This window comes from Zalophus californianus, chromosome 1 (genome assembly GCF_009762305.2).
Source record: "Zalophus californianus isolate mZalCal1 chromosome 1, mZalCal1.pri.v2, whole genome shotgun sequence".
Taxonomy (NCBI): domain Eukaryota; kingdom Metazoa; phylum Chordata; class Mammalia; order Carnivora; family Otariidae; genus Zalophus; species Zalophus californianus.
The window spans coordinates 72,047,520-72,061,665 of NC_045595.1; the positions used below are offsets into that span (position 1 = coordinate 72,047,520).

Sequence of the window (14,146 nt, forward strand, 5' to 3'; positions counted from 1 at the left end):
GAATGTCCAAAAGAGATTTAGTATATTAAATACTAATCAGTCACAGAAAACTGTATTAGTTAACTATACAAAGGTTTCAAGAATCTCCATCACCTTCGCAACTAATGATTTACTCAAATAGCTATAAAAACTTTATGATTAACATAACTACTATGATTAACAAATAACTGCAGATATACTTACAGTACCACCTACTATTCTTCCTAGTGGATACCATGCTCTTTCATCAAACCAATTTAAAAATTCATAGAACCCATGAGATGCAAGATGATGTGTTGATCTATAGTTAAACCTAGAGAAAAGAGGAAAAAAGGAAATGTTATAAAAGTTTGCTTAGTAGAAAGAAATAGCCCTATCTATTATAAATGTAAATATCTTTATATTTAACTGTATGGCTACATACATAATTCTTTCATAGAAATTGACATTATTCTCCAAGGAATAGGCTTATATCACTTATCTAAAACCAAAAACAAAGACCCGCCCCCCAAAAAAACCATGCCTACAAAATTAATAATGCTCAAATTAACATTTGGCCATTGTTAGCGTACAGGATGCGGTACACAACTATGCATTTGAACAAAAAACAGTGAGGGAACACAGAATTCACCACATGGTCCAAGCCAATGACTCTCAAAAGATTAAGAACCACTAACAAAAGACAGCATCAAAATGAAAGGAGCACACTTGACATGATCGCCTCCAATCCTACAACCTTAAAAATTACAGGAATAAAGAATAAATTATAATAGCACTAAAACCATAAGAGAACAAACTACAAATAAACTATAAGAGCACTGTGAAACAAGAATATGACCTTCAGGAATGAGAAATTTAATCAATGGAAGACAAAAGACAAATGAGAAGAAATGCACTGCAGCATTTTCAGATAAATTTCATCAAAAACAAAAATAAGCACACCCCCAAACCAAACACTGGAGAAAAGTGAACACGAAAGTTATGCAACAAAAACAAATGGAAGAATACCATAGGAAGCAGAAATACGACTATCTGCAGAGACTAAGACAAGCCACAGCACCTGAAAGGATGTAACAACTGTAAATATATACACACTCAACATCAGAGTACCTAAATATATTAAGCAAATGTAGCAGATCCAAAAGCAGAAAGAGACAGCAATGCAGTAATATTAGAGGACTTCAATACCTACTTTCAATACTGGAGAGATCATACAAAAAGAGTATCAATAAGGTGATATTGGACTTGAAACACACTTCAAACCAAATGGATCTAACAGATTAATACAGAACATTACATCTGACAGTGGCAGAACACATACTATTCTCAGGCACACACAGAATTTCTCCAGAACATATATGTTAGGCCACAAAACAAGTCTTAACGAATTTAAGAAGACTGAAATTATATCAAGTATCTTTTTCAACCACCATGGTAGGACTCTAGAAATCAAAAAAGTGGAAAATTCACAAACATGTGGAAATTGAAAATACAGTCCTGAACAATCAATAGGCCAAAGGAGAAATAAAAAGGACAATAAAAAATATCTTGAGACAAACACAAATAGAAATGCAACATAGTAAAACTTGCAGAATGTATCAAAAGCAGGTTTAAGAGGGAAGTTTAGAGCAACAAATATCTACATTAATATAAAACCAGATCTCAAACAACCTAACTTTACACTTCAAGGAACTAGAAAAAGAACAACCTAACTTTACACTTCAGGGAACTAGAAAAAGAATAAACTACTGGGGCGCCTGGGTGGCTCAGTTGTTAAACATCGGCCTTCGGCTCAGGTCTTGATCCTGGGATCCTGGGATCAAGCCCCGCATCGGGCTCCCTGCTCAGCGGGAAGCCTGCTTCTCCCTCTCCCACTCCCCCTGCTTGTGTTCCCTCTCTCGCTGTGTCTCTATCAGATAAATAAATAAAATATCAAAAAAAAAAGAATAAACTATTCCCAAAGTTAGCAGAAGAAAGGAAATAACAAAGATCAGAGCAAAGATAAATGAAATAGAGACTAGAAACATAAAAGAAAGATCAACAAAACTAAGAGTTTTTCCTCTAAGATCAGGAACGAGACAAGCACTCTTCCACTTCTATTTAACACAAAACTAAAGTCCTAGCCAGAGTAATTAGGCAAGAAAAAGAAATAAAAGGCATCCAAGCTGAGAAAGAAGAAGCAAAACTGTTTGCAGAGAACACAATCTTATATACAGAAAAACCTAAAGACTCTGCCAAATAACTGTCAGAACTAATAAAGAGGATTCAGTAAAGGTGCAGGTTACAAAATCATCATTCAAAACTCAGTTGCATTTCTATGCACTAACTGTGAAATACCTCAAAGAGAAATTAAGAAAACAATCCCATTTATAATAGTATTAAAGTCAATAAAATACTTAGGAATAAATTTAACCAAAGTAAAACACCTGTTCACTGAAACTATAAGATGATGAAAGACACAAGTAAATGGAAAGATATTCCATGTTCTTGGACTGAACCATTAATATTGTTAAAATGTTCACAGTGCCCAAAGCAATCTATAAATTCGATGCAATCTCTATAAAAATTACATTTTTCACAGAAATTAAAAAAAAAAATCCAAAAATGTATACGGAACCACAAAAGACTTTGAATATCCAAAGCAATCTTGACAAAGAAGAAGGTGGTATCACAAAGGTGGAGGAATCATACTTCCTGACTTCAAACTCTATTACAAAGCAACAGTAATTGAGACAGTATGGTACTGGCATTAAAAAAAAAAAAAAAAGAAACAAAGAAAAAAAAGAAATAGACCACTGGAACAGAATACAGGGCCAAGAAATAAACCTACACACATGGAGTCAACTAATCTTTGACAAGGGTGCTAAGAACAGTAACAGGGAAAGAATAGTCTCTTCAATAATGGTTTTGGAAAAACTGGATATTATATGTGAAAGAATAAAAGTGGACCCTTATCTTACACCATACAAAAAAATTAACTCAAAATGCATTATAGACTTACATGTAATACCTGAAACCATAAAACTCTAAAACAAACAAACAAAAAACAGAAAAAGTTCCCTGACATGGCCTTTGGCAATGATTGGGAGGGGGAGGGCACCAAAAACAAGCAACACAAGCAACAAAATTGAGACTGTATCAAACCAAAAAGTTTGTGCAAAGAAAAAAACAATATGAAAAGGCAATCTATGGAAAGAGAGTAATATCTAAAATATAAAAGGAAACCATGCCACTCAATAACAATAAAAACCTCCCCAAATCAAAAATCTGATTTAAAAATGGAGCCAAACAGACATTTTTCCAAAGATATATATATGATCAACAGGTATATGAAAAGGTGCTCAACATCACTACCCATCAGGGAAATGCAAACCAAAACCACAATGAAATACACCTCACACCTATTAGGATGGCTATCATCAAAAAGATAAGAGGTAACAAATGTCAAGGGTTTGAGAAAAGGAAACCTTGTACAGGGATGGTGGGAATATAAATTAGTGTATTCATTACGGAAAACAGTATGGAGGCTCCTCAAGAAATTAAAATGGAACCACCAGCAACCCCATTCCTGAGTATATACCCTAAAGAAGAAATCAGTATCTGAAAGAGATCCCTGCACTCCCACGTTCATTGTAGCATTTTTCCTAATAGTGGAGATATGGAAACAACCTAAATGTCTGTCAATGGATGAATGGAAAAAGAAAATGTAAATATATATAATGGAATCTTATTCTGCCACAAAGCAGAAGGAAATCTTGTCACTTGGTTTGTAACAACATGGATGAAACTAGAGGGTATTATGCTATGAAAAAATAAGCCAGACAGAAAAATACTATCACTCATAAGTGGACTACTAAAAAAAAAAAAAAAAAGTTTACCTCAGTAGAATGGTGATTGCTAGGGGATGTGGGAATGGACAAACGGGGAGATGATCAAAAGGTACAAACTTTCAGTTATAACATGAATAAATTCTAAGGATTTAATGTACAACATGGTGACTATAGTTAGTAATAATATACTATATACTTGAAATTTGTTGAGTAGATCTTCAGGGCCCTCACCCAAGCAATGCATATGTTTATTAAATTGATTGTGGTAATTATTTCACAATGTAGGGCTATCAAATCATCAAGCGGTACATTTTATACAATTTCGTCAATTTTATTTCAATAAAGCTGGAAAAAGTATTATGAAAAAAATTAAGAAATCTAAAGATAAATCCAGAAGTTTTTACATTTCTCTTAACTGGGAAAAAGAAACCGCATACACACCTCAATAAATTTCAGAACACTAAGGATTACTACAAGTCTCCAGATTTTTACCCCACATCTCCACGCCTCTTCCTGCTTTCTGTACGGACAGCCTCCTTTACCCTCTTATTAACTCACTCTAACTCCCAAGACATGTCAGTTACACCTGGGTCTCTTCAGTAATACCAGCATGCCCAACAATTTACCAGTCCTTTCTCCCTGCCTACATCAGTTCTTTTGTTTGAGTTTGGTTTTGTCTTTGAATGTCACAAAGGCATCTCAAACTCAATATCCAACTAAACTCATGATCAGACTCCTCCAAACATACATAATATACACTCTGTCTGCTTTTAGGGTGTTCTACCACCTAAGTTAAAGACAAAAATTTAGATGTCATCCTTGATAGTTCCTTCCCTCTCACATCCTATACACAGATCATAATCAAGTTGTCATTTTACTTAAGTATCGCTGAAATTTGTCCACTATAACTGATATCACAAAAATACAAAAGATCATAACAGACTACTATGAACAAGTATACACCAACAAACTGGACAATCTGTCCACTCTTTTCTTACCCTGATACTAGTACTCTAATCCAAGCTATCATCTTAACTAGACTATAGTGGTAGTCTCCAATTCATCTCCCTAGATCCATTTTGCCTAGCTCCTAAATTTCCAACCTGTATACATCTCAACAAAGAAAATCTTTTCAAAATGCAAATGTGATCATATTGCAACCTTCTGCTAAACTATTCAAAGGCTTCCTCTCTTAAAAGTAAAAAAAAAATTTTTAAGGGAAGGAACCTCCACTTAACATAAAGCCACACACACTCTAGCTCTTACATAACACTACAGTCTCATTTCATACCTTACTATCTCTCTACTTCCCATATACAGTAGCCCCCCTTATCTGTGAGGGATAGATTCCAAGACCCCCCCAGTGATTACCTGAAACTGCAGAGAGTATGGAACCCTATATATATTACATTTTGTCATATACATACCTAAGATGATAAAGTTTAACTTATAAATTAGGCACAGTTAGAGATTAATAATAATAAAATAGAATTATAACAATATACTATAATAAAAGTAATGTGAATGTGGTCTCTCAAAATATCTTATTGTGTGGTACCACTCCTTCTTCTTATAATGATTTGAGATGATAAACTGCCTATGCGAGGAGATAAAGTGAGGTGAATGATGTAGGCATTGTGAAGTAGCATTAGGCTAGTGCTGACCTTCTGACAGGAGGATCATCTGCAGTTGACCGGTTAACTGAAACCACAGAAAGTGAAATCACATATTAAGGGGGGGCGGAATTACTGTATCATCTTTCAGTTCTCCAGACTTACTTTATTCCTTCCTAAGATCTTCAGACTGCTAATTCCCTCTCCCTGGATCACTAGTATCTCCCTCTTCTTAGCCTAAATAACTCATCCTTCAAACTTCAGCACATTTCTAGGGATGCTATTCTGAAATGGTTCAGTGTACTTTTCTTCCTAGCACTTGCCACAGATCTAATTTCACATTAGTTCACTTAATATTTACCTCACTAGATAAATACTCCCACTAGGATACCACTGTGTCTCCAGCATCTGGTGCAGCACGTAACACATAGTAGCCCTCAAATATGTTAAATGAATAACGGATTTCAAAAATGTTTTTCAGTGGGGGTGAGATACAATCAAGCTATCTTGATAGGTACCTAATGCCAATTTTAAATGGTATCCCCAAATTAGAGACAAAGACAGATTTAACTATACTTCTGAGATCCAAGCCTGAAGGCATAATTATAAAAGTCAGAATAAACAAGAAAGCTCATTAAGATTCTAATGAAAATCTAGTCAAGGTACCTAAAAACTAAACATAAACGTAAGTAGAAGGTGTTTAGTCCAATTTTATCCCAAAGATCAAGTTTCTCCTGGTATGCAAGACTCCCAGAACTCCTTTATGGATTCTTACACATACATTCTCTTTGATTTTCAGTTAACTTCCTCCTGCCTGAATTGTCATTTGCTTTTCTATCCATTTCCTGGCTCAGGTTCCAACCCATCACTATGAATGTTCTTCTGAATGCCCTTACAGCTTTCATCTTTTACCTCCTGGAAGTGAAACAACAGGACTATAAAAGGCAGTACACTCATTTCACAGGGCACTTTCAGTGTTAGTCACTAGTTTTTTTAGACCCATAATATGGTACTCCACTCTCATCCTTCCCCCACACAACATACCACTCAACTAATCAAAGCCCAGTGTGATAGCTAAATTAGCTATGACTATGGGGATAAGTAAATAAAAAGTGGACACTCTATCCAAGAGTTCTTGTTGCTTAGTAATATTACCAACACAGAATTACCAAAGTTAATTCTTGCCAACAATGGTAACTGTTTGAAATTTCCATGAGAACTCCTGAGGTTGAATACTTTTCACATATTTACTGGTCATTAAAATTTCCTCTTGGGTAGAGTGTGTGTTGAAATACTTCGCACACTTTTTTTTCTAGGTGATTTAAGTAAGTTTTTTTATAAGCTGTAAGCTTCTTTCCATGGCTTCTCTTTTCACTTGCAATGGTATTTAAAAGAATAGAAATTCTTTTTTTTTTTAAGATTTTATTTATTTGACAGAGAGAGAGAGCACAAGTAGGGGGAGCAGCAGGTAGAGGAGAGGGAGAAGCAGGCTCCCCAGTGAGGAGGGAGCCCGATGCGGGGCTCGGTCCCAGGACCCTGGGATCATGACCTGAGCCAAAGGCAGCTGCTGTACCAAATGAGCCATCCAGGCACCCCAAAAGAATAGAAATTCTTGACATAAACCTAATTTACCAACTTTCTGCTATAGGGTTAGTGCTTTACTCCTGGTTAACAATAAAGTCCTTCCCTACCCCAAAGTCATAAGGATTTTGTTTTATTTTCTTCTTCGTGATAATTTCAACTTACTTATTTAGGTCTCTACTACACCTGGAATGGGTTATTTCACATGGTATGAAATAAGGATTCAATTTTATTTTTATTTTCTCCTTATAAATAATCATTCCACCATCATTTGTCAAAACAACTACCTCTTCACTGCTCTACAGTTGCACCTCCATCATATATTAAGGGTTCATTAATGTGCAAATCTGTTTTTGGATTCTTTTTTGTTCAGGTGGTCTTTATGTCTATCCTTGCATCAATAACATGTAAGCTTCATTACTGGAGCTTTAAATTGTATCTTGATACCTGGTAGAACTTTTTTTTCTAACTGTGTTTTTTATTTTGTCCTTTTGCATTTCTATATAAATTTTAAAATAAGCCTGTCAATTCCACCAAAAAAAGAAAAAAAAGTGAGGTGTTGACTAAAAGTCCATTAACTCCACACAACAGTTTGGGGAGAATTAACATCTTTACAATACTGACTCATCAAACCTATTAATATAGTTTACCTCCTTCATTTAAATCTTCTTTAATGTCACTCCAGAAAATATATAACTTAACCTTAGAGGTCTTGCACATCTTTGCTTAGATTTATTCCTATCTTTAATGGTATCTTCATTTAATTTTTTAAAAATTCTGTTTGACATTGACATGAAATCTCTTGATATTTTTACATTGATTTTGTAACCAGAAACCTTGCAAATGCTTATTAATTCTAATAATTTATCACTACATTCCTTCAGACTTTAAATGTGAAAATCAATAAACTTCCCTGTGACTGTTAAAAACAAATAGATGTGTCAAAGACAACTTGACAAACTTTAGGTTTTGAAAGCCCTGTTATAAGAGGTAATAGGTTTGTTTCCATTTTGTTCTATCCAATCAGCCCCTACAACTGACAATCTTTTCAATTAGCAGAAAAATAAAATACTAATTTCATTCAAAGTAAACAAACTGAAATAGTTAAAATATACAGTATGAAATTCCAAAATGGAATAAGCTACTGCATTTCAAACTTTAAAGGCATGGAAACTTTATTCAAATAAAATCTTTATGAAAAATAAAGGAAAAAGTATACTTTTCAATAGTAATTTAAGTTAAAATTTATAATTACTTATAAAGTCAATCAGTAAGAACAATTAGATGCTTTCAATGAACACAGAATCTTACATTTGAGGCTACATATCATAGTTGCAAAGATGTTAACCATGTCATCTATTTCAGTATTTTGGTTCACAAAACTGATACCTATCAGTCAAAATTTTTACAAGCATGAATCATTTTTAAAATAGTTTTCCTTGTTGTTAAAGATATTGTCCAATTGAGTGATGCAGAAGTTTGTTTGGAGCCCAACAGAAAATTCTGATTCAAGACTGAATAACTACATAATTGTATTTCTCATTGTGCATGTGTATGTATATACACATACATATAAATTGTATTTATAAGAATTGAACCAGTATGCAAATCTAAATTTATAAAATATCGTGACACTGTGTTGCCAATTCAGTTGTTAGAATAGTTTGATTATTTTATGTGAATTCCCAGGACACCTCTTTGGAGTATTAAAAACCCAATCCAACCTAAACAGATATTTTTCCAAAGAAGACATACAAATGACAACAGGTATATGAAAAGATGTTCAACATCACTAACTACTAGGGAAATGCAAATCAAAACCATGAGATATCACCTCACACCTGTTAGAATGACTTATTTTTAAAAAGACAAGAAATGACAAGTATTGGCGAGGATGTGGAGAAAAGGGCACCTTTGTGCACACTGTTATAGGGATGGTGTGGCCACTATGGAAAACAGTATGGAGGTTACTCAAAAGACTAAAAATAGAACTACTCTTTGATCCAGCAATTCCACTTTTGGGTATTTATCTGCAGGAAACAAAATCACCATCTCAAAAAGATATCTGCACCCCCCATGTTCAGCTAAGACACGGAGACAATTTTGTCATCAATAATGAATAAAGAAAATATAGTTTGTACACACACGCACACAAATATTATTCAGCCATTAAAAAGAAGAAAATACTGCCATTTGTGATAACAAGGATCCACCCAGAAGGTATTATGCTAAGTAAAATAAGACCGAGAAAGACAAATACTGTATGATTTCACTTACATACATGTAGAATCTAAAAAAAACCCCTCATAATTAGAGAGAAGACTGGTAGTTGCCAGAGGTAGGGGATGGGGGAGGGTGAAATGGGTGAAGATGGTCAAAAGGTACAAACTTCCAGTTATATGATAAATAAGTCCTGGGATGTAATGTACAGCCTGATAACTACAGTTAACAATACTGTACTGTATATTTGGAAGTTGCTAGGAGAGATCTTAAAAAGTTCTCATCACAAAAAAAAAAAAATCTGTAAGTGTGGTGATGGATGTTAACTAAATTTACTGTGGTAATTCAAATAATTATGCTGTACACCTAAAACTAACAGACTGTTATATGTTAAATGATCTCAATTTTTTAAAAAAAAGAACCCAGGGGGGAAAAGTTAATAACTTAGGAGAAAAAACAAACATCCTAATCCAAACAAATATAAAAAGCATTTGGATTGACAACACAACTACTCTTGATTCTATTATAGTAAATAACTGAAAAATAAATATATCTATCAACTTTTAGTTTTACCTTCTTGTGTAATTTTAGCATGGTCATTCTCAGGTCTTTGTTCCATCTACACAGAAACCCACTACAGCCATACATTTTACTTCATGCAATCCTCTCAAACCTGAAATTCACTCTTGAAGAACCTTCTTTAACATTCCATCCTGTCTTCCCCAGTCCACTTTCACTTGTGCCTTGAAAACATCATGCTGGAACCTCTACCCTAGTTCACCTTATAATGAAATATCTTTTCTTAGTGATTTTTGTATCCTTGGAGGTATCTCATAGTTCCTGGTACTTCACTCATGAGGCTCAACTAATGTTTAGTTAATTCTCTTTTTTTGGCACAGCAATAATTAGAACACTGACTTATTTTGTCTTCTATTCCTCTCTTCATTAAACTCAAGCAATTGTGTGCACAAAAGCAGTCTTCAATTTTAGCATGTCCAGTTTACATATTAAAAAATTTTTAAGTAGCTGGAGTGTTACAGACAAAAGGACCATCAGGTGGTAACTGTTGAAGCTGGGTGATATATACCTGGAAGTTCATTATAGTATTAGATCTACTTCTGTGTATGTTTGAAATTGTCCATGATACTGTGTGTGTGTATACATATAGTTTACATATACACACATAGGTATGTATTTAATTGTAATAAAATTTATATACAGATAGACACATTATTTACATAATTATACAAGGAACACTTTATTATTATATATTATTCTTTATTCCTATTTTCTTACTTTTCATTGTTTCCTATAGATATAGGGAAAGGCAATTATGTGTCTCTGAATAGTCACACAATACATATATATGTAAACTTTATTATCACAGTATATGCCGGATATTTATAATATCACACACACACTCTCATATATCCAGATTATAGTTTTCCCCAAGTAAAACTAGGTAAACAGACTGAAAAATGATGTATTAAAGGTTAGAAATCACCAAAAAAATGGAATAAAAGAAACACAAGTGGTAAAATAACATCTATCTTAAAATAGCCCGAGAACACTATCAGATTTTACATATATCTTTTCTTTTATTAATATTGTCAAGTAACTTTCAGTATTTTAACTTCAATAAAATACTTTGCTTTGAAACAAGTATGACAAAAGATGATAACTATTAAGTACAGATGGTAGCTACATGAGGTTCATTATGGTTCTATCTACTTTTGGTTTATGTAACATTTTCATGAAAATTTTTTTAAAAAAATAATGAATGCCTCTCCCAAATTCTCTCAACCCAATCTCTAGAGCCATTCTGCAATTCCAATGTGCGGAAACATGACTTTATTAAGACAGACAAAATAATTTTCATATGGACATTCTTACTTTCTGAAAAGAGCATATCGATAATTCCACTACTTCCCAGTAACAAGCAAACTGACAGTTTCAACATATAAGAAAAAAATGGGGATGAAAGAATACAATGTGATTTTTAAATGTGATATAGAAAGAGCAACAGCCATATTACAAATTAAAAGAAGTCTTAAGAGATCCACTTTTATGCAGAAGCTAAGATATATTAATTTTGTTTTCACCTGCAATGGATATTAGACCTAAGTGTCCTTTGGCTATTCAAAGTCACTGCATTTTATAACTGCCTTTCCCTGTATCTACAGGAAACAATGAAAAGAAAATAGGAATAAAGAACTTACTTCTGGAAGCCAGGCACCTGTTTTGTTTTTTTAATCCTTGCAAATCCCATAGTTTATTATTTCTTCACCACAACAAACCCTTCAGAAGTTAAGAAAAGTTTATGTACTTGATTTAGGGAGAAAAGACTAACTCCTAAAGTAGCAACATGAGATTAAATGATGGAATCTTATTCATGAAAAAAAGGTTGTACTTCTTGGGTTCTAGTAGAGATATTACTATAATGCTGTATTCAAAACATTACAGCTTAAAAAGAATTTTACAAGCTGGTTTAAGGTTTATCCGGCATATACTGTATTGTTTTCTTATGAAAACAAAAACTAAATTCCATCCCATTTGTAAACTGGTACTAACTACCTTTATGAACAAGAAGAAAAAGCCATTAACAGCTGCCTCTGCATTTTCCTTCTATAAATCTTTTTGGAGATGTAACCACTTGTACATTTGATTTTGGATTTATTTCATCTAAATGAATTACCTAATGTACACGCAAAACAATAAAAACAAAAACAGAATCTCATGATTATGAAGCAACATACCACAATATACCCTTAATCTTAAAGAGGGTTAAAAAAAAATTATGCCTCAGCCCTAAAATTAACCTACAGCTTTTCTACTTTGGAGAAGAAACCTTTGTGGAGGGGCAGCGGAAAGGAGAAGAAACAACAGAAACCTCTGAGGTGGGAAAGGGTTTTGTATGTTTAACATTTCCAATTCTCTACAAAAATATGGCAGTGTGTCAGAAAAAAATATTAACATAATTGGAAAATGCCTAAGAATAAATTAAGGGGAAAAACAGTCAGTATATTGTTACCCTTAATGCTATGACCAACCTCAAGGCACCTAATACTTACCCTGTGACTAGCTTTTGAAACGTAATATATGGTATGTGTAGAATTTGAACTGGAAAAGCTAAGAAATAAAAGCTTCACTTAATTTATAGGAGGAAATAAAAGACAAAGTTCTAGCCTAAAGACAGCAGTTAAAGGCAGCACTGAAAGTAAAACACAAGTTTTCCAAGGGCCAGTTCTGTCATTCTTTTCCCTAAATCATGTTCCTTCTCTAAAACTATCTACCAAATGCATACAAATAATTAAATCTTTAAAGTTTGCTATTTGACATTTCTGGAGAAGGGAGGTGAGGGCAGGCGATGTTGCTGTTTATAACACAGACATTAAACTGATTGTCTCAAATAAGTGCCTGCTATAATAATTCCTACCTTTTTCCTATATAGATACAAGATTGATACACTTTTAAATAAACACAGTAAAAATGTCAGAACTTTAGAAACCAGGACTTATAGAATAGATTCAAACTAGAAGTAACCAGTATAAATACAGAGGCGACAAGAGACAAACATGTTCCACCTCCCAAGTGTTCAGTCCACAAATCTAATTTTCTTAAGACAACACAAGTCTAGTTTAACTCGGCCTTTGCAAATAAAATCTTAAGAAACAGAAGAAATCAATCAGAAACAGAAAGGAGGAAAGAAACAAAAGAGAGGCAAGTGGCTTTGATCAATGAGGGTGCTAAAGAACAACAAATACAAGTAGCAAATGAGGGAAGGAAGGGAGGGATATAGAGCAAAAGGAGAGTGAGGTGGTGGAGTACTATACCAAGTATTACCACATCTCAACACAGTCCCATTAGGACAGAAGCCTTGAATCACCCTAGTGGTTTAATTTGCCTTGAGATAAGAAACCAGATTCACTAAACTTAAGTTTCTATCAAAAATAAGGATACACGGACTCCAAGTGAGAGCTCAGGGTTGTCCTCTATGGATAGATAACATCTCAATTTGACACCATGTCCTTCAAAACCTCCCCCAAACTCTTGCCTGTCAAAACATAGTATGTGCCTCTAAGGGTGGCTACTCTATACTGGTTTTCATTTTTGAAAGAAAATTTTTTTTTTTTTTTTAATTTTTGAGCAACAAATATGCACCAGGTTTCTGCTGGGCCCTAGGAACAGAGCACTGAGAAGGCCAGGCAAAGTCACAGCTCTCCTGGAGCTTAAGTGCAATAAACACAAACCAGGTCATTACAGATTGAAACAAGAGCTTTGGAAGAAATTAAAGGGACAAAATAAAAGAGTGAAATAGGAAGAAGGGAAAGAGGGAGGAAGGGGTAAAGACTTCTTTAAGCAAGGTGTAAGTGGAGTCTTATAATATTTGTGAGACTTTTCAGGATGGGAGTAACCACCCATTCCAGAAGGGGAAACGAGCTGTCCCTAGATAGAGAAACAACCAAGGGCAAAGACCTTAAGGTGTGTGTGTTGAGCATGTTTAAAAAGTAAGGGAAAGAGGTTTAAGAAGGGGAGTGGTAAGAAGACAAGTTTTGGGCCCTATTTATTTACAATTATTTTTAAAAATTGTTAACAATTGTCAGGTACTATAAAAGACTAGCTTTCATTTAATCCTCACACACAAAAATAAAACCTTTGAGGTAGGACAGGATTCTATGCCCAGTCTATATATGATTAGACTAAGGCACAAAGATGTCAAATCCAAAATCATACAGCAATTAAGGGGTCAAACTGTGATTTGAACTAGGGAGCTTTGACTCTGGTGGGCACGGTGAACCTTATAAATGGATTTCAAAGTTCCTTATACCTCAGGGATTCCAAAGTGCCCCTCTAGAACTACATTTCTGACATGAGCCAGGTATAAATTTTGAAGGGAGTGGAATACACACTTTAGAAAAGGGC

The 14,146-nt window shown here is 34.1% G+C and overlaps 1 protein-coding gene across 1 annotated transcript in view; it reads right to left on the reverse strand.

Moving 5' to 3' along the window:
- STT3B (STT3 oligosaccharyltransferase complex catalytic subunit B) overlaps positions 1-14,146 on the reverse strand; it is a 107,634-nt gene that overhangs the window by 64,829 nt on the left and 28,659 nt on the right. The window contains exon 2 of the mRNA XM_027584341.2: positions 184-292. Coding sequence (XP_027440142.1) covers positions 184-292 — 109 coding nt within the window. The remainder of the gene's footprint in view (positions 1-183; positions 293-14,146) is intronic.